At 45.2% G+C, this 21,254-nt stretch overlaps 1 protein-coding gene across 2 annotated transcripts; it reads right to left on the bottom strand.

Annotated features, from left to right (window-relative positions):
* Positions 1-1,451: 1,451 nt before the first annotated feature.
* Positions 1,452-20,011, bottom strand: LOC109445761 (apolipoprotein L6). Of its 2 annotated transcripts, XM_074326282.1 has the most exons (6): positions 19,907-20,011; positions 16,209-16,434; positions 13,005-13,144; positions 10,001-10,823; positions 8,753-8,881; positions 1,452-2,809 (listed from the first exon to the last, which is right to left on the bottom strand). In XM_074326282.1, exons 3-6 carry the CDS (start codon positions 13,049-13,051, stop codon positions 2,714-2,716), a joined length of 1,095 nt encoding a protein of 364 aa, XP_074182383.1. In that variant the 5' UTR covers positions 13,052-13,144; positions 16,209-16,434; positions 19,907-20,011; the 3' UTR covers positions 1,452-2,713. The 2 variants fall into 2 exon arrangements, with proteins under 2 accessions (XP_074182383.1, XP_074182384.1); XM_074326283.1 differs by lacking the exon at positions 8,753-8,881.
* Positions 20,012-21,254: the final 1,243 nt, after the last annotated feature.

Below are 21,254 nucleotides of genomic sequence, written 5' to 3'. Positions count from 1 at the left end.
ATGTTCTTGCCCATCAAAGAAAGGAAGGCCGGTGTCCACTGTAATTCTGTGTAGCTGAATTAGAACTATGAATTCAGGCTATCTCTTCCTTCTTCCCCCACCCCTCAACATACACCTTTTTCATTTTCTTGAGAGACCAAGAAAGGGTTCAAATTGCTTTCCAATATACTGTCCCCCGGATGGCTACTTCTTTGAATGTAACATTGTGTATTGACTGAAACACAATGACCTTCTGGTTTTCTTTCAGTTGAAAGTTAGCTGTTAGACCCAAAGGAGTGTGATTTATGGGTGACAACAGCTTGCATTTCGTCACAAATTCATGGGCCACCTGGATGTCATTGGTTGGTGAGGGTGGCCCCGGACGAGCCAGATGACACAGGTAGGCCACTGGAGACCACCCACAGCTAGTCAGCTGCTAATGGATCTGGATCAGTAGAGTTTCCCAGCCTTGACTGGGGTCCGTCCCCCCATCCCCAGTCATCCTGGGATTCAGCTTGATGATTGAGGTCCCTAATTTGCTTCCGATATGGGAGGGCAGGTCATGAGCAGGACTGTGACCACCTGTTTGCTGTTGTCACAGACCTCAGCATGGGCAGGACAAATTCACTGGCCACTTTGGAAGGCCCAACACTTTGGAAAAGCCTTGCACTTGTGTTGGTTGTGATATCAAGGGGCATCTGAGAGCTCATAGCTCCATTTTCATTGGGACACGTGAATATGTGCATCTTCCTCATCTTAATAAAATCCAGATTACGTCTCAGAACTCCTGGTCTGGCTCACCACGGTGGAGGGGACTGCACCACCTCAGGGGCACCCATGAAGAACCCCACTCAACCCAAAAGGGAGAGGAGAACAGTGGTGGGGGTTGGGTTGCCCCAATTAACAGGAGAGTTAAGGGGCTTCGCTTGGCAAGGAGTGCACAGATTGAACTAGTGGGGACCTATAAGGAGATGAAGGCAACGCTCACCAGAATTCCAGGGGGTGCAGGAGATGGTGCTTCGGAGAAGACCAGAGAGCAGCTTGGGGTTGAAGGCATTGCAGGGAGGGAGAGGGCAAGAGCTGCTTGGGCTATGATTCAGGAAGGGAGTAAGGGGCCAGAACATGGGGGGAAGGAAATAACAGTTTGGGAGCTTCTGTCCTGATGGAAGAAAGTCTGAGAATGAGAAAAGCAGGCAAACAGGGACGATATTGGCTCAAACACTTTATTAAGGATTTGAATTTCTGTCAAGGGTGTCTTCTCCCAGACTTCCATTTCTGTGAGCAGGGCACTACAGCTCTGCTCCCAGGTGGAGTGGCTTTCACTCAGGTTACACGTATTTCATGGCTGAAGAAACCATAACTCAGAAAGGGGACCAGGCATATAAACATGAGAGATGAGTCTCAAATCTCCATTCTCTGATTCAGTCTTCTTTTTTTCCCAGACAGTCCACAAAACAAAACTCCAAGCTTAATGACTATTTTGAGCCAAGCATTATTATTGAAAATGTTTATTCAGAACTTTATGGATGCTCATATACCAAGAGAACAATATTAAATGTGGAAAAAGCTATTTATTTACAGTTGTGCTCATGAAAGAATTAAAACAGGAAAGGAGAGCAACAAAAGCAGGAAACACATGGGATTACAACTATTTAAAACCCCTAAATCATAAGATTTATAAAACAAAACTGGCAGGCTGTCGTTCAAAATGTAAATAGTGGCGCTCTTTCCCTTCCACTTTTTACCTCTTTCCCAAATTTCCCGTTTTACTATTGTAATGTAGGGGGAATAGCCTCCTACTTTTTCTTCATGAGGTCATTCTTTATTTTAGGTATCCCACTTTAGGGACTCTATTTTAAGAAAAGAATTTTAATAATAACATAGCAAGATTTTGGCACACGGATATTTATTTTACCACTATGTATAGTAAGAAATTTGAAATGATCTAAATGTTTCAGAAAGGGGAGGGACATCCAGTGTTGTTTTGCATTTAGCATCTTTCTCTGTCCACAGATCATATAGTTCCCTAGCAACCAACAGGCAGGCATAGGCAAGTATCCCAGTCCTGACCAATCAGAGTAGGTCCCTGGGCTTTGTCCCACCCCTTTCCAGCTGGGAGGGGGTACACCTGGGGGCTGTTGGGGACATCTTCCCTGCATGTGGCGGAAGCCTGTCTGAGAAATGAAAAGACAGAGGCCTGATGACATCACTTTTAGCCTCTAGCTCCAGACACACCTGAAGCCCACTTGTACCCCTAAGCTTTTTAAGTACATGAGACAGTAAGTTCCTTTTTCCGTATAAGCCAGTTTGAGGTGGCTATGAGAGTGATGACTGACATGTGTCTAATTAAAAGATTGTACATACAGTCAAGAATATTTTACAACCTAAGAAAACAATGACTATAAAAATGAAGTAGAACATTGAATGGTAGAAAATATTGCTACGTGAAAACAGCAAAAGGGAAAATTATAGCTCTGTCGGCCAAAGAGGGCATTGAGCATGAGAAGGAAAATCAGTGGGTTGCAGGAAAAAAAAAATCTATTTTATAAGGCAGGGTCCCCAGCAGGCAATCTAATGACAACTACTTAAAGTCAGTATTTTAACACCCAAAGCAAGAAAAGTGCAGGAAGAAAATTCTATGCCAAATTACCAACAGTTGTCACCCTGGCTGGTGCATTATTTCTTTCCTCTATTTTGCACTTTCCTGAATTTGAAAAAAAAAATGCATTTAATATCAATACATTCCTTTCAAAATAGCAACTAAAACAACAAACCAAAAAAACATGTTGAAGCAGCAGCGAAGCAGACTTCTTGACTTCTCCTCCAGAACCTACGACAAAAAGAATATCTGTAACCCATCAAAGGACTCGCTGCTCATCATGCAGAACAGCTAAGAGACTCGTATGGGGATTACTTGAAGGTGGGCAAATTGGGCGAGCAGGGCAAGAGGGAAGGGAGTGGAGTGGAGACGTGGCCCGCATCTGCAGCTGCGGAGACACAGGGGATCCCAGGACGGAACAGAAACCCCAAAAGCCAGGAGGTGGGCTCTTTCCCTGCGTCCCACAGCTGATCTCTCCCACTGAGAGGGCAGCATATCCAGCATTTGGGGCAGAAACTTCAGCTGAGACCTCCAGCTGGGCACTAGGTCAGACAAAGGATATAAACTCCATACCTGGGCCCCTCCCCCACTCTCCCAATCCTACCCCCGCCCTTCCAGAGACTCAAGTTGGCCCCTGAACTGAGGAGTAGTGCCAGATTACAGAGGAGCCTTAGTGCTCAGGCTCTGGGAAGACACAGCTTGCAGCTCTGACCCAGGGAAGAGGCTGGGAAGTGTGTGATTCTGCTGGGCTGGGAGAGAGAAGACTCCCCCACCCCCAGCCCCCACTTTTTCTGGCCTGCCAGAAGAGTGTGACACTGCTGGGCTGGGAGAGAGAAGACCCCTCCATCCCCAGCCCCCACCCTTTCTGGCCTGCCTAGGGCGGGGCAATTACAACTGCAGAGACTCCCAGGGATCAGCAGTAAGCGGCAGACACAACTCCCAGCTTTCAGCAGCTCAGAAATCTCCCGCCTGCCACACACACACACACACACACACACACACACACACACACACACGGAAGAAGTGCCCTAAGACTCAGGAGACCTGGGCACAGGGCTGGTTGTGTTACTCTCCGTGCACATATGTGCAGGCAAGAGAAGAAACTGCACTGACTTTGTAAAAACTACCGTCCAGACGCCTCAGCCCCACGCATCTAAATCTGCAGTCCCAAGGTCACGCTGGGCACCAGGTGACCAGCTCTGCCTGCACAATACGCAGGGGACTCTTTGATACAGCAGAGGACAACCTGGAGATTACTTGGTGGGCTTAAGCCAAGACTGGAGCTGCTTTTTTTGTGTTTTTTTTTTATATCTTTGATATTTTTGCCTGCGTTGAGTCAGGGTTATGAGTTGTTTACATGTAAATGTATTTGTTTTTTTCTTTGTTGTTGTTGTTGTGCTTCGTGATTTGCTTTGTTCTGAAATTGCCCTACCAGGGCCCAGCTCAAGAGGCACAAGATTCAACACACCCAGAGGCCAGCTCCAGACCAAACGAGAGTATTACTGGATTTGACCTACACGTGACACACCCAGAGGGAATTCTCTGCAGGCACAAGAGCCCATAGGGGCCAAGCCTCATTTAAGCGGTCAACCCTCACGCAGCAGAACACCCTGCGGTGGGCAGAGCCAAGTCTCACAACTAGTCAGCCTAGGAGTTAACCCCACCTACTCACAAGTGAAAAAGCAATTAAAGATCTTCTTTAAGAGGACAATATACACAATACAAGAGTCACCTTTGGAGCACATGCAGAGGAGAAGAAGGAAGTGGTGCAAGTCAAATATAAAGGACACAGACTACATAAGATCACCCAGCAAGAACTAAGAACCCTAGGGGATCTACCTATTACAACAAAGCAAACACGGGGAGTCAGCCAGAATGGGGAAACAAAGAAACATGTCCCAAATAAAAGAACAGAAGAAACCTCCAGAAATGGAACCAAATGAAACAGAGGTAACCAACCTATCAGAGACAGAGTTCAGAACACTGATGATAAGAATGTTTAAGGAGCTTAGAGACGACATAAAGAAGGATAGAGAAATCATAATGAACAACCAGTTAGAACTAAAGAACACAATTACCGAAATAAAGAACTCACTTGAAGGAATTACCAGCAGGTTAGATGAAGCAGAGGATCGAATCAGCGACTTGGAAGACAAGTTAGCAGAGATCACCCAAACAGAACAACAGAAAGAAAAAAGAATAAAAAATAATGAAGATAGTTTAAGAGACCTCTGGGATAACATCAAGTGCAACAACATGCGCATCATAGGAATACCAGAAGGTGAAGAGAGGAAGCAAGGGATTGAGAACATATTTGAAGTAATAATGTCCGAAAATTTCCCTAACCTGATGAAGGAAACCAACATACAAGCCCAGGAAGTGCAGAGAGTTCCAACCAGGATAAACCCAAACAGGTCCACACCAAGACATATTATAGTTAAAATGGCAAAGGTTAAAGACAAAGAGAGAATCCTAAAAGCAGCAAGAGAAAGACAGAGGGTTACATACAAGGGAACTCCCATAAGACTATCAAATGACTTTTCTACAGAAACATTGAAGGCCAGGAGGGAGTGGCAGGAGATACTCAAAGTGATGGAAAACAAAGGCCTACAACCTAGATTGCTTTATCCAGCAAGGCTATCATTTAAAAGTGAAGGAGAGATAAAGAGCTTCCCAGAAAAGAATAAGCTAGAGGAATTTATTACCACCAAGCCAGCATTGCAAGAAATACTTAAAGGACTTCTGTAAATAGAAGAAAGATGAAAACAATCTAACTACAAATTTAAAAATGGCAATAACTATGTACCTATCAATAATCACTTTAAATGTAAATGGATTAAATGCTCCAATCAAAAGACAGGGTGGCTGAGTGGATAAGAAAGCAAGACCCTGGTATATGCTGTATACAAGAGACTCACCTCAGAGCAGAAGACACACACAGGCTGAAAGTGAAGGGTTGGAGTAAGATATTTCATGCTAATGGAAATGAGAAAAAAGCTGGAGTTGCAATACTTATATCTGACAAAATAGACTTTAAAATGAAGAGCATATTAAAAGACAAAGATGGGCACTATATAATAAAGGGATCGATCTGACAAGAGGACATAACCCTAGTAAACATCTATGCACCCCACATAGGAGCACCTAAATACATAAACAGATATTGACTGACATAAAGACAGAGATCAACAGTAACACTATCATAGTAGGGGACTTCAACACACCTCTGACAACAAGGGACAGGTCTTCCAGACAGAAAATCAATATGGAAACAACAGCCTTAAATGACACATTGGACCACTTGGATTTAATCGATATTTTCAGAGTGTTTCACCCCAATGCTGTAGAATACATGTTCTTCTCAAGCGCACATGGAACATTTTCCAAGATAGACCACATGTTAGGCCACAAAACAAGTCTTGATAAATTTAAGAAAATTGAAATCATACCAATTGTCTTCTCTGACCACAGTGCTATGAAATTAGAAATGAGCTCTAGGAAAAACCTGGAAGACACACCAATTCATGGAGGCTGAATAACATGTTACTAAATAATGAATGGGTCAACCATGAGATCAAGGAAGAAGTCAAAAGATATCTCAAGACAAACGAAAATGAAAACACAACGTCCCAAAATCTATGGGATGCCGCGAAAGCAGTCCTAAGAGGGAAATTCATAGCACTGCAGGCCTACCTAAAGAAACAAGAAAAATCACTAATCAACGGTTTATCTTCACACTTAAGGGATCTGGAAAAACAACAGCAAAATAAGCCCAAAAAGGAGCTAATAAAGAGCAGAGCAGAAATAAATGAAATAGAAACCAGAAAACAATACAAAAGATCAATGAATCCAAGAGTTGGTTTTTGGAGAAGATAAACAAAATAAACAAACCTTTAGCCAGACTGATCAAAAAAAGAGAGAGAGGACCCAAATTAATAAAATCAGAAATGAAAGAGGAGAAGTGACAACAGACACCACAGAAATATAAAAAATTTTTAGAAATTACTATGAGCAACTATATGCCAACAAATTAGTAAATCTGGAAGAAATGGACAATTTTCTAGAAGTATACAACCTTCCAAAGCTAACTCAGGAAGAAACGGAAAACATAAATAGACTGATTACCACCAAGGAAATTGAATCAGTAATCAACAATCTTCCAACAAACAAAAGCCCTGGACCAGATGGCTTTACAGCTGAATTGTACAAAACATTCAAAAAAGAATTATCACCTATTGTCTTCAAGCTCTTCCAAAAAAATCCAGAAGGAGGGAAGGCTCCCAAACACTTTTTACGAGGCCACTATCACCCTGATCCCCAAATCAGACAAAGACACTACAAAAAATATAAAACTACAGGCTGATATCTCTAATAAACATAGATGCAAAAATCTTCAACAAAATATTAGCAAACAGAATTCAGCAATACATTAAAAAGATCATACACCATGATCAAGTGGGATTCATTCCTGGTATGCAAAGGTGGTTCAACGTCTGCAAATCAATTAATGTGATACACCACATTAACAAAATGAAAAATAAAAATCATATGATCATATCAATAGATGCAGAAAAAGCATTTGACAAAATCCAGCAGCCATTTATGATAAAAACCCTTAAGAAAGTGGGAGTAGAGGGACCATATCTCAAAATAAAGGCCACATATGATAAACCCACAGCTAACATCATACTAAATGGGGAAAAGCTAAAACCATTCCCCTTAAGATCAGGAACAAGGCAAGGTTGCCCACTTTCTCCACTTCTATTCAACATAGTGCTGGAAGTTCTAGCCACAGCAATCAGACAAGACAAAGAAATGAAAGGCATCCAAATAAGTAAGGAGGAAGTAAAATTGTCATTATATGCAGATGACATGATACTGTATAGAGAACCCTAAAGACTCCACCAAGAAACTATTAGAGCTGATGGATGAATTTAGTAAAGTAACAGGATACAAAATTAATATTCAGAAATCAGTTGCATTTGTATATACCAATAATAAAACATCAGAAGGAGAAATTAAAAAAACAATCCCATTTACAATTGCTTCAGAGACTATAAAATACCTGGGAATAAATGTAACGAAAGAAGTAAAAGATCTGTACTCAGAAAATTATAAGACACTGAAGAAAGAAATGAAAGAAGATACAAATAGATGGAAACACATACCATGTTCATGGATAGGAAGAATTAATATAGTTAAAATGTCCATACTGCCTAAGGCAATATACATATTCAACGCAATTCCTATCAAACTACCAAGGACGTTTTTCACAGAAATAGAACATATAATCCTAAAATTTATATGGAACCATAAAAGACCCCAGATAGCCTCAGCAATCTTGAGAAATAAGAACAAAGTGGGAGGTATAATGATACCTGACATCAAATTATACTACAAGGCTACAGTAATCAAAACAGCATGGTACTGGCATAAAAACAGACACATAGATCAATGGAACAGAATAGAGAGCCCAGAAATAAATCCATGCCTATATGGTCATTTAATCTATGACAATGGAAGCAAGAATTTATGGTGGGGTAAAGACAGTCTATTCAATAAATGGTGCTGGGAAACCTGGACAGACACATGTAAAAAAATGAAGCTGGACCACCTCCTTACACCACATACAAGAATAAATTTAAAAAAAATACCCCTTGCCTTTGAATCCTAATTGGAACATTATTTGGCTTCTACCTGAATTAATGATTCTAGAATAAGTATTCTTATTGAACTCAAATAAATGCTTGTTTGCCTCTCACTTTGAAAGGCCTTAAAAAAAGGGGAGGGGGCATTTTTATTTTTATTTTCAGATTAACACCCTTCACATCAGACACCCTACTATGTAATCATCGGTACTCAATCTGGATACAGAGCCCAGCATGAAACAACAATACATGTTTAATATGGACTATGCAGGAGAGAGTGAATGGGGACTAAAGAATAAAGTGACTGAGTTAGCACCAAAGTGAAGGAATGAATGAAGAAACAGAGCAGAATGAAGGAGAGGGGACAGTGCACTCAGTCCCCTCACTAGCTGACAGTGCACTCAGGACCCAGCTGGCCCTTCTAATTAGACTCCAGGCGTTTCCTCTGCCAACCCTGCCCACCCCACCCTGTCCCTTTTATTCTATTCAGAGGCCTCAGGGCTCAGCTTGCCTTCTTCATCCTTACCTGACACCTGGGATCCTGCTTCCCGCGTGCCTGGCTGAGGGCTAAGGCAGAGCTCCTGAGCCTTTCTTCCTGCAAGAGCCTTTCTTCCTCCTGCAATAACCTTTCTTTTTCCTGCAAGAGCCTTTCCTCCTGCAAGAGCCTTTCCTCCTGCAAGAGCCTTTCTTTTTCCTGCAAGAGCCTTTCCTCCTGCAAGAGCCTTTCTTTTTCCTGCAAGAGCCTTTCCTCCTGCAAGAGCCTTTCCTCCTGCAAGAGCCTTTCTTTTTCCTGCAAGAGCCTTTCTTTTTCCTGTAAGAGCCTTTCTTTTTCCTGCAAGAGCCTTTCCTCCTGCAAGAGCCTTTCTTCCTCCTGCAATAACCTTTCTTTTTCCTGCAAGAGCCTTTCTTCCTCCAGGAGCCTTTCTTCCTGCAAGAGTTTTCATAAAGAAACAAAAACACCAATCACAGATAAGCTACAGAGGGTTCCCATGCACCGTGTGGTGCAGACCCAAACCCAGGCTCTGAATCAGGCTCCCGGCTTTGTCATCCTGACTGCCTCCACCTGGCTGGGAGAACGTGGCAAGTTCGTAAGTTCCCTGTCTTAGCGCGGGCTACCATAACAGAATACCCCAGGTGGGGTGACTTAAACCGTAGGAACGTATTTTCTCCTAGTTCTGGAGGCTACACATCCAAGATCAAGGCCACAGCCAATTCAGTTCCTGGTCAGGCCTCTCCTGCAGATGTCTCACTGTATTGTCACATGGCTTTTCCTCTGTGCTGGTGCAAGCAGAGAGAGATCACTCTCGTGCTTCCTCCTCTTCTTAGAAGGATTATAGCTGCACCCCTGTGACCTCATTGAACCCCAATTACCTCCCAAAAGCCCCATCTCCAGATAGTCACACTGGGGCTTAGAGCTTCAACGTAGGAATGTTAGGGGGACACATTTCAATCCCTAACACTCCCTGCAGCTCAGTGCCCTCTTCTGTACAACGTGAAAGATCGTATTCCCAGCACAGGGGCCTCTAGGAACATCAAGGGAGAAACAGAAGGCACGCCCAGGTCTGTGCAGGACAGCCCCCATTGTGTCCAAGAGTACGGATACCGTTTGGACGTCCAGGGCGACCATTCGCCCCATGTGCTCAGGAATATGCATGCAAGCTTCACACAGGCACTGGCTTCCTTAACACCCTCCCGTAACCCTTGGGGCCCATCGGCCCCAGTTAAATCTCCCTCCTCCTTCCAGCCCCACCCAAGAGGGAAATCACAGCCTTACCTTCTGCCTCAGGCTCTCATAATGCTGGGTGAGTTCTGCCAGCTGTCTTTCCTGCTCCGCGGCATGGGCCCTCAGCACTTCCGCATACTTGGCCTTTGCTCCCTCTTTCAGGTGCTTCCATTCATTCACGAGAGAGTGCAGCTCCACGCCGAGGCCTAAGCCAGCCATCGCACTACCCAGCAAGTAAGTACTTCTCTTCAGCACCAGCGTTGTACCCCCAAAGGCCTTTTGCACCTGTCTGGCACGGCGGGCTGAGACTTGGCCAGTGGTCAGGAGACGCTTGGCAGCGGAGGCCAGGCGTGGGTGGGCTCTGGCTATCTGCAAGGCATCGATGTTCTTCTTGATGCTCTTGATGTTTTTTCCTTGGTTATAGAGAGACATAACATAGGAGGCTAGCTTGTCTGCAGGCTGCCCTACCTCTTGGTCACAGGTGGACACTTGGCGGCTGACCTGAGCTTGGACTCTTTCATTGTGATTATGTTCCAAAATGTTGGTCAATACGCTGGCGGCCCCAGCTACTGTCCCCACCCCTGTGCCAGCAGCAGAAAGCACCAGGCTTCCTCCCACTGTCACTGGAGCCAGGGCTAAACCCAGGATGCTCATAACACTTGAGGCGACAGCAACGGAGCTGGTCACCACACGGGTCGTGGCGAATGTTTCGTGGGCTCTGTCGATTTCGTCTGCAAGGGCGAGGTTCTCTTGGATGGCCACTTCCAGTTCCCTTTTAATGGTGGGAAACTCTTGCAAAAATATACTATCTTCAGCTGACAGAACTCTGTCTTGTTGCTCCTCATCTTCACACAGAAAAATGGCATCCTTGTCCCTGTGGATGGGTGAAATGAAGATTTTTGCTTCTTTCTCCCAGAAGGGAAAGCCAAATTCTTGGGCCCATCTGGTTTCCAGCTGTTCTTGCTTCTCCCAGTTTTGAATCCTGCCTGCATCTCCCTAACACCTCTGTCACCTCTGACCTGACCGTGAAAAGTCCCGGAGTGTTGCTGGAAGCTGCTGGTTCCATGAAGAGAAGAAACACATAAAAGGGGCGTCTGGAGGGACAAATGGGAGAAATGCAGCCTTGGCCAAAGAGGTGGAGAAAGTGGTTAGTCCTGAAGGACATTTTCAGCCTTGTTCAGAGAGACGCAGTGAGGAAATGCTAATATCCTAGTGGGACTAATGGTGGGAGAGGTTCAGGAACAGTAGGAGAAAGAGGAAACCAGGTGTTGGGTGGGAGGTTGGGAGCTCTGTATATGTAGAGGTGAGTGAGAGGGAGGTGGCTCCATACTGTGTAATGCAGCCTGCCCTTCGATGACCTTGAGTTTGGCTGCTATGCTGTGTCTTTGCTTCTGTCAAGAGTCGCACACTGAGAGGCCAAGATAAATGATCAGTAATGTTCTGAACGTTCTCCTTGGCACTTGGCCAGCTTTACTTGACCCCTCAAGCAGATGGAATTGGTCCTTCATGAAAGAAGTCAGGGCTAGAGGGGCCCAGGCCTCTCCTCCCCCTATTTCTCATAGTATGAAGTGTTAAGGGACCTTGCCCAGCCCAGCTGAGAGTATCCTCCATGGAGAGCAGTGTCAGGGGAAGCAAAGCCTACTCCCTCAGGTACTTTCTTCATACCAAGTGCCATTGGCACATTCCCTTCAGAGCCAGATCTGGGGGCCTGGTGATAACACAGATTCCCCGGCTCAGAGAAGAGGATCAGAGTTGGAAGGGACCTGGAGAGACCCTGATCTGCCTCCTTTACTTCTCAGTGGAAGGAGCGGAAGCTCAGAGAGGAAAGGGGACTCGCCCAAAGGGACACATGAGGTAGAGATGGAGCTTTGAATGGGGTGCAGAGTTCCAAGAGCGTCCATATTTTCAGCTATGCCTCTCTCAGTCAGGAATTCCGCACTGAGGTGTACATACCCTTGAATATGTCTCTCTCTCTCCCTCTCTCTCTCTCTCTCTGTCTCTCTCTCTCTCTCTCTGTCTCTCTCTCTCCCCCCACACACACACCTTTGCACACGCACACACACACACACACATATGCACACGCACACACACACACATCTCCTGGAAAAGGTTAAAAATCAAATATACTACCAAGGAAACCCTTGAGTGTGAATGAATTAATGAATTTAAGCCCGGTTACCAATTAATCAGCAGTTGTAAATGAGTTTCCAGCACAGAAGGTGGCCAGGGGCTTGCAGGATGAAGGGGAAGAGGCTTACCCTACTGAGGAACCCCAAACTTTACAGATGTCACCCTCCACCCACCCTGACCCCGGTGTGTCATCAGGATAAAGAGAAACAAGAAACAGATATGTAGCTGCACACATTGACAACACCACTTTGCGTGTTGTCGCAAGTTGTGTCTTTCACAGGGTGGTTAACTAATGGAAGCTTGGCGCCTTGTGCTTTTGAATTAAACCAAATGCCTGAAACCAAATGACACTTGAGCTGCAGTACATCAGCCTGTATTAGGCAATGATACTGACTGACACTGTCAAATTGCAATCTGCTTCTATGAAGCACAACACACACAGTTCACCTAATTCACTCGGCGAATGTGTGCTGATGGTCCACGTTGTGCTGGAGTCTGGTGCCGCTCTGTTGGCTGGTTAGCAGATGACGAGGCTTAAATTCATCAATGCAGCAACACTCAGGGCCTTCTTGGTGACATGGGAGCCCAACACACTGAGTTCCTGCCTCCCGGGTCTCACAGTGGTGAGGCCCCCAAGTGGGCCAATTGATGCCCTGAGCGTCCCATTGCCCCATGGCATGTATGTGACTAGATATTAACTTGCTCTGCAAAGTATTTAGTTTACCCTGTGGACTACTTTTTTTTTCCCCTGGGGGGCTATGTCTTCCTATGTGTAGTGGAGACCAGTGGGAAGGCAGTGCCCGAGTTATGAAGAATAATACTATTGTCATGAGGACGTCTGGACATTTCAGCGGAAAAAGTCTTTTTCCAGGGACAAATCCCTCTGGGTTCCCTTTGCAGACCAAGCCCAGCCTTGCATTCTTACCCTGCCTTGTCGTCCCGTAGACTCTGTAGGGCCACGTCTTTGCTCATTTTGTCCGTGGGAGAATTACAGGTGTCCCCAGGAGTCAAATGATTTTCTGGTTGGAAACGCGGATAACGAAATCACTGCAGGTGCCACAAAACCTTATGAAATTCAAGTGTGGAGGGATTTTAGATTATGTGGAATAAAATTAATAATGAAACACTTCTAATGGGCTAAATATTTGCATTGTATATTGAGATATAGCTTATATATGATAAGTACACACACTGAAGTCCTCAGCTCAATAAATGTTGGTATTACACATATATCTGAGTAAGCACCACCCAGATCACTATATAGAACAGAAGGTTTCCTGTCACCACTCCCAACCAATACTCACCCCACCCCAGAGGTAACCACTCTTCTGATTAGCTTGCCTATTCTGGAACTTTGTACAGGTAGTCATTTGTTTTGCCTTCTTTCACACAATATAATGTCTGTGAAATTCACTCATTGTGGGGACAGAGCTAGGAGCGCAGTTTCCAGGCTCTCGCCCTCACGTGGAAAGGTGCTCACTCGGGTAGTAAATGGCCATCAACTGTGACTGGATGGCCATCAGCTGTGGCTAGTTGGCCGTCAGTGAGCCACTGGCCACAATATAACTGCCGTGGCTATGCTAGCAGAAAATGGGGGCTAACAAGAAGATGGTGGCTGAGCTAGCAAGAGCGATTGCAGTTAGCACGGCGGATTGCACTTAGCAAGTGAGGTGGGTTGGCAGAGAAAAGTGGACGGAAGGTTGCGGATAGTGTGGTTCCTGTTTCCTGTTTCTCTAACCCAGCGGCCAGCGAGACTATAGTGGTATGACTCCCCTACCTATGGCTCCGTGGGTGTTCCTTTTTGGCCTCACCATGTCCTGCGTTCTTATGTCGGGAGCGGGACAGGAGACCCCATGTGACTCCCTGCATGACAGTCATGCTGTTGTGGGCACCAACGGTTTTTAAAAGTGATTGCTATGCAGTATTTCATTGTATAAATACACTACCATTTGTTTATCTATTCTTCTATCAGTGGATATGTTTGAGCTGTTTCCAGCCATTGGTTATGATGAACAAATTGATTATAATGATTAAAATCTCATCTTTACAGGACAAGGCAACAATGTATAAGGCCCCTTTGTACAAATAATATTCCCAAGACGTAATAACACTATTATGAGAACTGCAAAAGGCCCTGTCTGAGCAGGCAGGTGGATTCTGAAATCCATCCCAGAATCAACTTGCCAAGTGGTGAGACCTGGGGGCCAGGGATGGAAGGCGGTGTTGTATCTATCTGGAGGAAGGGGCGATTGATTGATTGATTGATTGATTGATTGATTGATTGCTCAGAGTTGCCATCCGTTTGTAGAGCTATGTGTCCACAGAGCTCTAGCCACCTATGGGTGGACTTTATCCAATAAGCCCTAAAGCACCATATGGGCTAGCAGTGGCCCTGACCTAACTTATATGTTACAATGAACACTCAAGCTGGAAAACACGCTAGGTTTGCAAGAGAGGACAGGGGGACCAATTAGGAAGCTATTGCAGTAGTCGAAGCAACAGGTGACAGCTGCTTGAACCAGGTGGGTAGAAATTCGAAGAATGATTGCATTGGAAGGAATCCACAGGATTTTTCCCATGGATGTGAGATGGGACAGAGCAGAGTGGAGGCTGACTTCAGGCTGAGTCGGGTTTCGGGTCTGAAGGACTGTTACAGTGAGGGGTCCATCTACTAAGATGGGAAGGGTAGAAGGTTTTCTGGGTGGGTCATAGGGTTCAATTTGGGCAGGTTAGGTGTGAGGTATCCAAGTGATATTGAATAGACAGTGGATAGATGAGTCTTGTTCTGGGTGGGAGATTCAATTTGGAAGCCGTCAGTGTAGAAAGTAGTTAAAGCCACGAAATTGCATGTGAACCCTAGGGAAACAGTAATACCGTGTTTCCCCAAAAATAAGACCAGGTCTTATATTAATTTTTGCTCCAAAAGACGAATTAGGGCTTATTTTATATTACGAGCGTCCTGAAAAATCATGCTACAGCTTATTTGCCAGTTAGGTCTTATTTTGGGAGAAACACGGTAATAGAGGCCCAGGGTGGTCCAAGATGGAGCCCTGGAGCTCCCAACAGTTAAGTCAGGGAGAAGAAAAGAGAGCAAGAGCTGGAGAAAGCAGCTACATACAGGAGAACCAGCAACGACATTTTGGAATCCCAGTGAAATGCTTGCGTGTGGTGGCCCTTTGTGTATCCTTGTGTCTTCACATGTTCCAGGCCCTTCTGCATTAGTTCTATTACAAAGACAGCACTGGATTCTGCGTCACCCTCCAGTGGAAACGGCTAGGGTGCAGGAGCTTACTTTGGCAGATTTGAAATGTGTCTGTTGTTGCAACGTTCAAAGGGGTGTCTCTGCTCATTTCTATATTCAGAATGACAGGGAGTCTGACTAAGGCGAGTTGTTTTACCTGCTGGAGAAAACACTTTAGAATGAGTATAGAGCCAGTGTGGGAAAGTGGATCCAAAGCCCTCTCTGACACTTAACCGGTACTGTGATTGCAAGAAAATTCACTCACAGCTGTTTCTCTTTCCTTCCTTGTGAATAGCGAGTGAAGTGCCTATCTCAGTTTATGTCAGAGAGCAGTAGTTTCTGCATTTTTCATAATTATAAACAGGATAAAAATCCTCTTTTAAAAGGAAAAGACTCTTAGATTGGGTCAGAAAGCACAACCCAGCTATACACACTTCTTACGAGAGCTACATCTGAAACATAGTGACTCAGAAAAGTTAAAAATAAAAGGATGAGCAAAGTTACACCAGGCCAGGGAGGTGTCTGTGTTTCTAAAAGGTAGCCCAAGGGGTCCCTGTGTCTTCACAGGGTGTGGGAGTGATCACACAGATCGACACCGTGTGAAAAATTACTTAGAATTATTTACACACACACACTCACACACACACACACAGTCACTCACTCACAAACAAGTGCGAGTAAAGCCGGTGAAATCTGAATAAGGTCGGTCGTTTGTATCTAACTCAATTTCCTGGTTGTGATTTATACTATAATTTTGTAAAATGTTACTGGTGGGGAAACAGGGTAAAGGGGGTACATAGGTTCTCTCTGTATATTTCTTACCCTGGCCTGTGAATCTATAATTACCTCAAAATTAAAACTTAAAAAAAGAAAGAAAATAGCATACACCTTAGAATGGCCCAAATCCAGAACAGTGACACCACCAAATGCTGGCGAGGAGGTGGAGCAGCAGGAACTCTCAGTCATTGCTGGTGAGAATGCAAAACGGTGCAGAAACTTGGGAAGGCAGTTTACCCATGTCTTACAAAACTAAACCCGCTCTGACCATACAATCCAGCAATCTTGCTCCTTGATATTTCCCCAAAGGAGTCGAAAACTTATCTCCACACAAAACCTGTACAAGGATATTTACAGCAGCTTTATTCATAATTGCCAATTCTTAGAAGCCACCAAGGTGTCCTTCAGTGGGTAAATGGATAAATAAACTGTGAGGCATCCAGACAATGGAGTGTTATTCAGTGCTGAAAGGAAATGAGCTATCAAAGCATGAAAAGACATGGAGGAAACTTAAATGCATATGACTAAGTGAAAGAAGCCAGTCTGAAAAGGCGACATACTGTATGGTTCCAACACTGACATTATGGAAAAGGCAAAACTTTGGAGACAGTAAAAGATCAGTGGCTGCCAGGAGTTGGGGGGAGGAAGGAATGAATAGGCAGAGCACAGAGGATTTGAAGGGCAGTGAGACTGGTCTGTGTGATCCTCTAATGGTGGGTACATGTCATTATATACTTGTCCAAACCATGAAACGTACACCACTAGGAGTGAAACTTACATCCTCTGTACATAAGCCCTAATGCGTCTTTTGGAGCAAAAATTAATATAAGACCCGATCTTATTTTCGGGGAAACATGGTACTTCGGTTATGGCAGCCTTCTTCCCATCCTTCCCCTATATTTGGCACTTGGTCCCAGAGCTCAGGGCAGAAGTGGCATTTCCTAAATACGCCTTCTTTCTGATGATCAGCTTCCTTTCCCCTCACCTCTCCCCGTTCCACTTCTAAAAATCTTAGGGGGAAAAAAAAAAACCCTTCCATACATATTTTGAAGGTGCAGAAATCCTTATAACCCCCTTTTGCTAATTACTTCAATAAATACAGATTTACTATAGAAAATTTAGAAATAAAGAATGAAATTTGTACTCCCACTTCACAGAAAGAAACATCAATGTTTTACTTTATAGGCAAAAAAAAAAAAAAAAAAGTAGCCTCATGCTGCTCCTACAGTTTTGTGTGAATTTTTGTCTCTTAACATTACATTATTAAACAGTTGCCGGAGGATATTTAAAGGCCGTGTAACATTTCTTTATATGGATGTATTATTCCATATTTAATAACTCCCCTGCTGTTGAAACTTTGGGTTGTTTTCAGTTTCAGTTTTTGTTTTGTTCCTATAAATACTTTTTGTTTCATAAATAATCTTTGATCTTTATATAACTGTTGGTCCACATGTTTGGTTATTTCTTTGGGATAGTTTTCAAGGTAGAAAACAGTGTCTTCTCTGGTGTATAAGGCTGTTTGGGGGAGTTTGGCTCCAAGGTGACCATAGCCTATAAAATGAGTCACGTTTTTTGTGTTTACTTGTGCCCGACATACATCTACTGTTTTTATACACCTTTAATCTTCTCAATGACCTCCTGAAACAGATGCTAATATTATCCCCATTTTACAGATGAGGAAACTGAGGCACAGGGAGGCTAATATCATGCGATTGGTAAGTGGGAGAGCCCAGTGTGATTCCAGCTAGGGAACAATAGGAGTCTAGAACAGTAGATCTCAATCAGGGTTGAGTTTTCTCCCCAGGGAGTATTGGTAATGTCTGTAGATATTGGGGGAGGGAGGAAGAGAGAGAGAGAGAGAGAGAGAGAGAGAGAGAGAGAGCTGTTGTTGGCCTCTAGTGGGTAGAGGCCAGCAACGCTGCTAAACCCCCACACTGCACAGCACAGCCCCAACAACCAAAAAGGATCCCGTCCAAAATATCAGTGGTCTGGGGCTAAGAAACCCTGGTCTAGAGCCCCACTTTTTACCATCACCCTGTGATAACTCCCCATTTTTCATATTAGTTCTCAGTCCTATCAGATGCAGGGCAGAGGTAACGATCATAGGGTAGGTAGGAAGGAAGAAATGAGCAGGAGGAGGAGGGACTCGCCCGGCTCAAACCGCCATTGGGGCCACCCAAGGCCCCTGCCTTTGCCCAATTTGCATCACAAACATCCTGCTTCTCAGGATTTATATCCGCTTACCTGGATGCCCACGGCTGCGCACTGTGGTTTTGTCCCCTTTAGTGGGCTTTCAAATAAGTTATGGGAAATTGATGGGCTCACACTTAAGCCATGGGAAACAAGCAGGGAGGACGGGACACATCAGCAGAAAAAGAGGAAGATACTGGAGAGGGGCCGGGAAGACAATTCTACCCATAGGGATAAAAACCCTCACACAATGTAGGGAGAGGCTGCTCCCCACCCTCGGGTGAGCCTGCTCCACGTTTCAGAGTGTACCTGCTTGTTAATAACCCTTGCTTGCTATTTGCTTAACTCTGTCTCTGACTTAATCGTTTCTTTCAAGAGGACAAGTACTGAGGAAAAAATGTCGTTCCCAGGACCAACAGCAGGGAGCTCTCTGGTCCCATGAGGTCCTATCCCCACCCTCCTGACCTGGGTGGATGTGAGAGGAAGGTGAAATTGGGAGAGTGATGGAATGATGGGAGAGGATTAGCGACATGGTTTCATTCGAGACCTCCTATTTCTGACAGCCTTCGCTTGCCTGCTTGGGGACCCTTCAGCTCCACCATACTCTCCAACGTTTCCTCCCCCTGCAGACCAGCTCCCTCAAACCTCCGATCTAAGTAAGAAAAGGTGACTTATTCTGAAAACATAGACTGAAGATGTTCCCCTTAATCTTTATCACCATCTCCCCCCCTTCTTGCCCCCAACTATCCCGGTAAACCTACAATCCAGGAAACATTGGGGGTTGGCTTTGCTGTTTCGAGACGACTCACTCAGCATCTTTCTTCTACAAAGACGACATCCCCTAAAGCGCCGCTGCAGAGAACTTCTAGGGAAATACCTGTGGCAGAAGAAGGCCTCCTACATTCTGGGGGCCAGGCCTTCTCCATGTAGAGCTCTGGGGTCTCCAAGCAAAGGAAGCGAAGATGCAACTTGGTGGGTCATATCTCGCTCTTAATCACATTTTCATTTGAGCTTCAAATGGGACAGTGAGGGAGAAATTCCTGTCCTGATTTATCAGTAAAGGATTTAAACTTCAGACCTTCCCAAGCTGTCAAAGTTAGTAACTAGCAGGACGGATTTGAATCTTGGTGGCCCTGACAAGACCTCTTTTTCTGTATCCAACCCCTTGGGCACAACGTCCTTTCTGGGGCCCTGAAGCACCCCCTCCCCTCCAACCTCTGCCTGTTGTCCCACCTGTTCTCCACGAAGCTCTGAAGACTTAAGTCCTGAGGGAAAATAGGACTCACCTCTCTGGGGGTCTCCGGTTTGACAGGGGACTGTGAGCGACAAGGCTGCAGGAGGAAAAAGGCCTAAGTACAGTCTCCGGCTGTTTTTATTAAGGGCTGGGGTGGGGGTGGGGGGGTCTGAGTGTTGCTGGTTTATTCTGAGGAAGGATTATAAAACTTGGTTGGGTTAATTGCTGCAATTACAAAAATGCCAACACGCACAGCAACTCTTCTGGGAAGCCTGGGGCTTGCTGAGAAAGGCCTTGCCCTTTTATTTTCGTTTTCTAATAAATACGCAGTAGAGTGAAACGAACAAATCAAAGCCAGAGGCTGTTTCACCTCTCCACGTCCTACCTGTGACAACAGGTGAGTGGTGATACAAGGACTCTGAAGTCAAGCCAACCAGCTGGAGCTGTGTCACCGTGATCCAGTTCCTCAACTGCCTTGGCCTCGACTCCCCATGTGTGAAATGGGTATTAGAATAGCTCCCGTGGCACGGAGCCCCTATGAGGAGCCATGAGCAAGCCACGCAACGCCCAGTGTGGCAGAGCGCCCACAAACACGTCACGGGCGTCTGCAATGATTGTTGTCACATCACTGTCCTACCCTCTGAGGGGGACGACATTAAAGCTCTAATGACTCTTACCTGAAAGGTGAAAACGTAAAATGATCTGAAAACTGAAAGGTTTTTCCATAATCCAGTGGGTGGTAAAACTTCACCTGAACTGGTGCAAAGCTTCTAGTTTTTATGTATCTCACTTTATTTGAATATTCATCGTTTCACCGCAGAAATATGAACCGGGTTTGACTAAGGAGAGCAGTGGGATGTTACATAATGTATAGTATCGACACCTTTCCAAAACCCAAAAAAGAAAAAATGGAAACTCTGAAGCACATCTGGCCCCAATGATTTGAGATACAGGATTGTGGTTCCAACGCTCCCATTTTGCAGATGAGGACACTGAGACCTCAAGAGGGTTCATGCATGGCTTGCCCACGGTCACACAGCTAAGAAATAGCAGAACCAGTTCTAGATTCTGTGTCTGTGGGAATGAGACCATAGTGCGGTCCTGGACTGAGATTTGTGTGTCTCCATGTGTGTGCAAGCTGGGATTGGGCGCCGTGTGGCTTGCTCACATTTATACGCCCAGATATCCCCGCATCCTCTCCCTAGCCCTACCTGAGGCCACACTGGGGGCTGCTGCTTTGCAGAAGGTGTGGCCCACCCACCCAGTCTTGGGGGTGGGGACTGACTGATGTACCCTGGGCCTATGAGCAGAAATGAGAGGCTAGTGGGCCACCGAGCCTTTCCAGCCCTGCACCATGGCCTCTGGAACTTAGGGACTCTGAGCAGAGGCTGTCCTTGAGATGGAGCTGGCCAGCCGGGACAGCCGCTATCCAGGGGGACTCCCTGCTGTTTCCCTGACAGCAGCCCCAGATGTTGGACCAGGGGTGGTTTTACCACAGCTACTCTTGTGCAATAGCCCCAGGAGATGCTGGGTGAGCAAAATAACATGTCACATGAGGGAAACGCTGCTTATGTGGTGAGACAGAAAACTAACCTGCATCCTCTCACTCAGGTGAGCAGAAAGATGGAGTTGCTTCATTTCCTAAAATTCTCACTGAAGTTTCCACAGGCCCCTCACCCTGCTGAAAAGAAACAAACTTGCTTTAAGGTGTTAGGCAGAAGTTAGAAAATGTG

Source organism: Rhinolophus sinicus, linkage group LG02 (assembly GCF_036562045.2).
Source record: "Rhinolophus sinicus isolate RSC01 linkage group LG02, ASM3656204v1, whole genome shotgun sequence".
In the NCBI taxonomy this organism is placed as follows: Eukaryota; Metazoa; Chordata; class Mammalia; order Chiroptera; family Rhinolophidae; genus Rhinolophus; species Rhinolophus sinicus.
The sequence above is the reverse complement of the archived record's forward strand: the minus strand, read 5'-3'. Positions and strand labels throughout refer to the sequence as shown.

Excerpts from the sequence above, each read along its gene's own strand:
- LOC109445761 (XM_074326282.1), bottom strand. The coding sequence starts at position 13,051 with ATGAGCAAAGACGTGGCCCTACAGAGTCTACGGGACGACAAGGCAGG. Across the intron at positions 8,882-10,000 it reads ATGAGAGCCTGAGGCAGAAG|GAGGAAAGGCTCTTGCAGGA; the intron begins GTAAGGCTGTGA and ends AGGCTCTTGCAG. Across the intron at positions 2,810-8,752 it reads AGCAGGATCCCAGGTGTCAG|GTTCTGGAGGAGAAGTCAAG; the intron begins GTAAGGATGAAG and ends TTTTTGTCGTAG.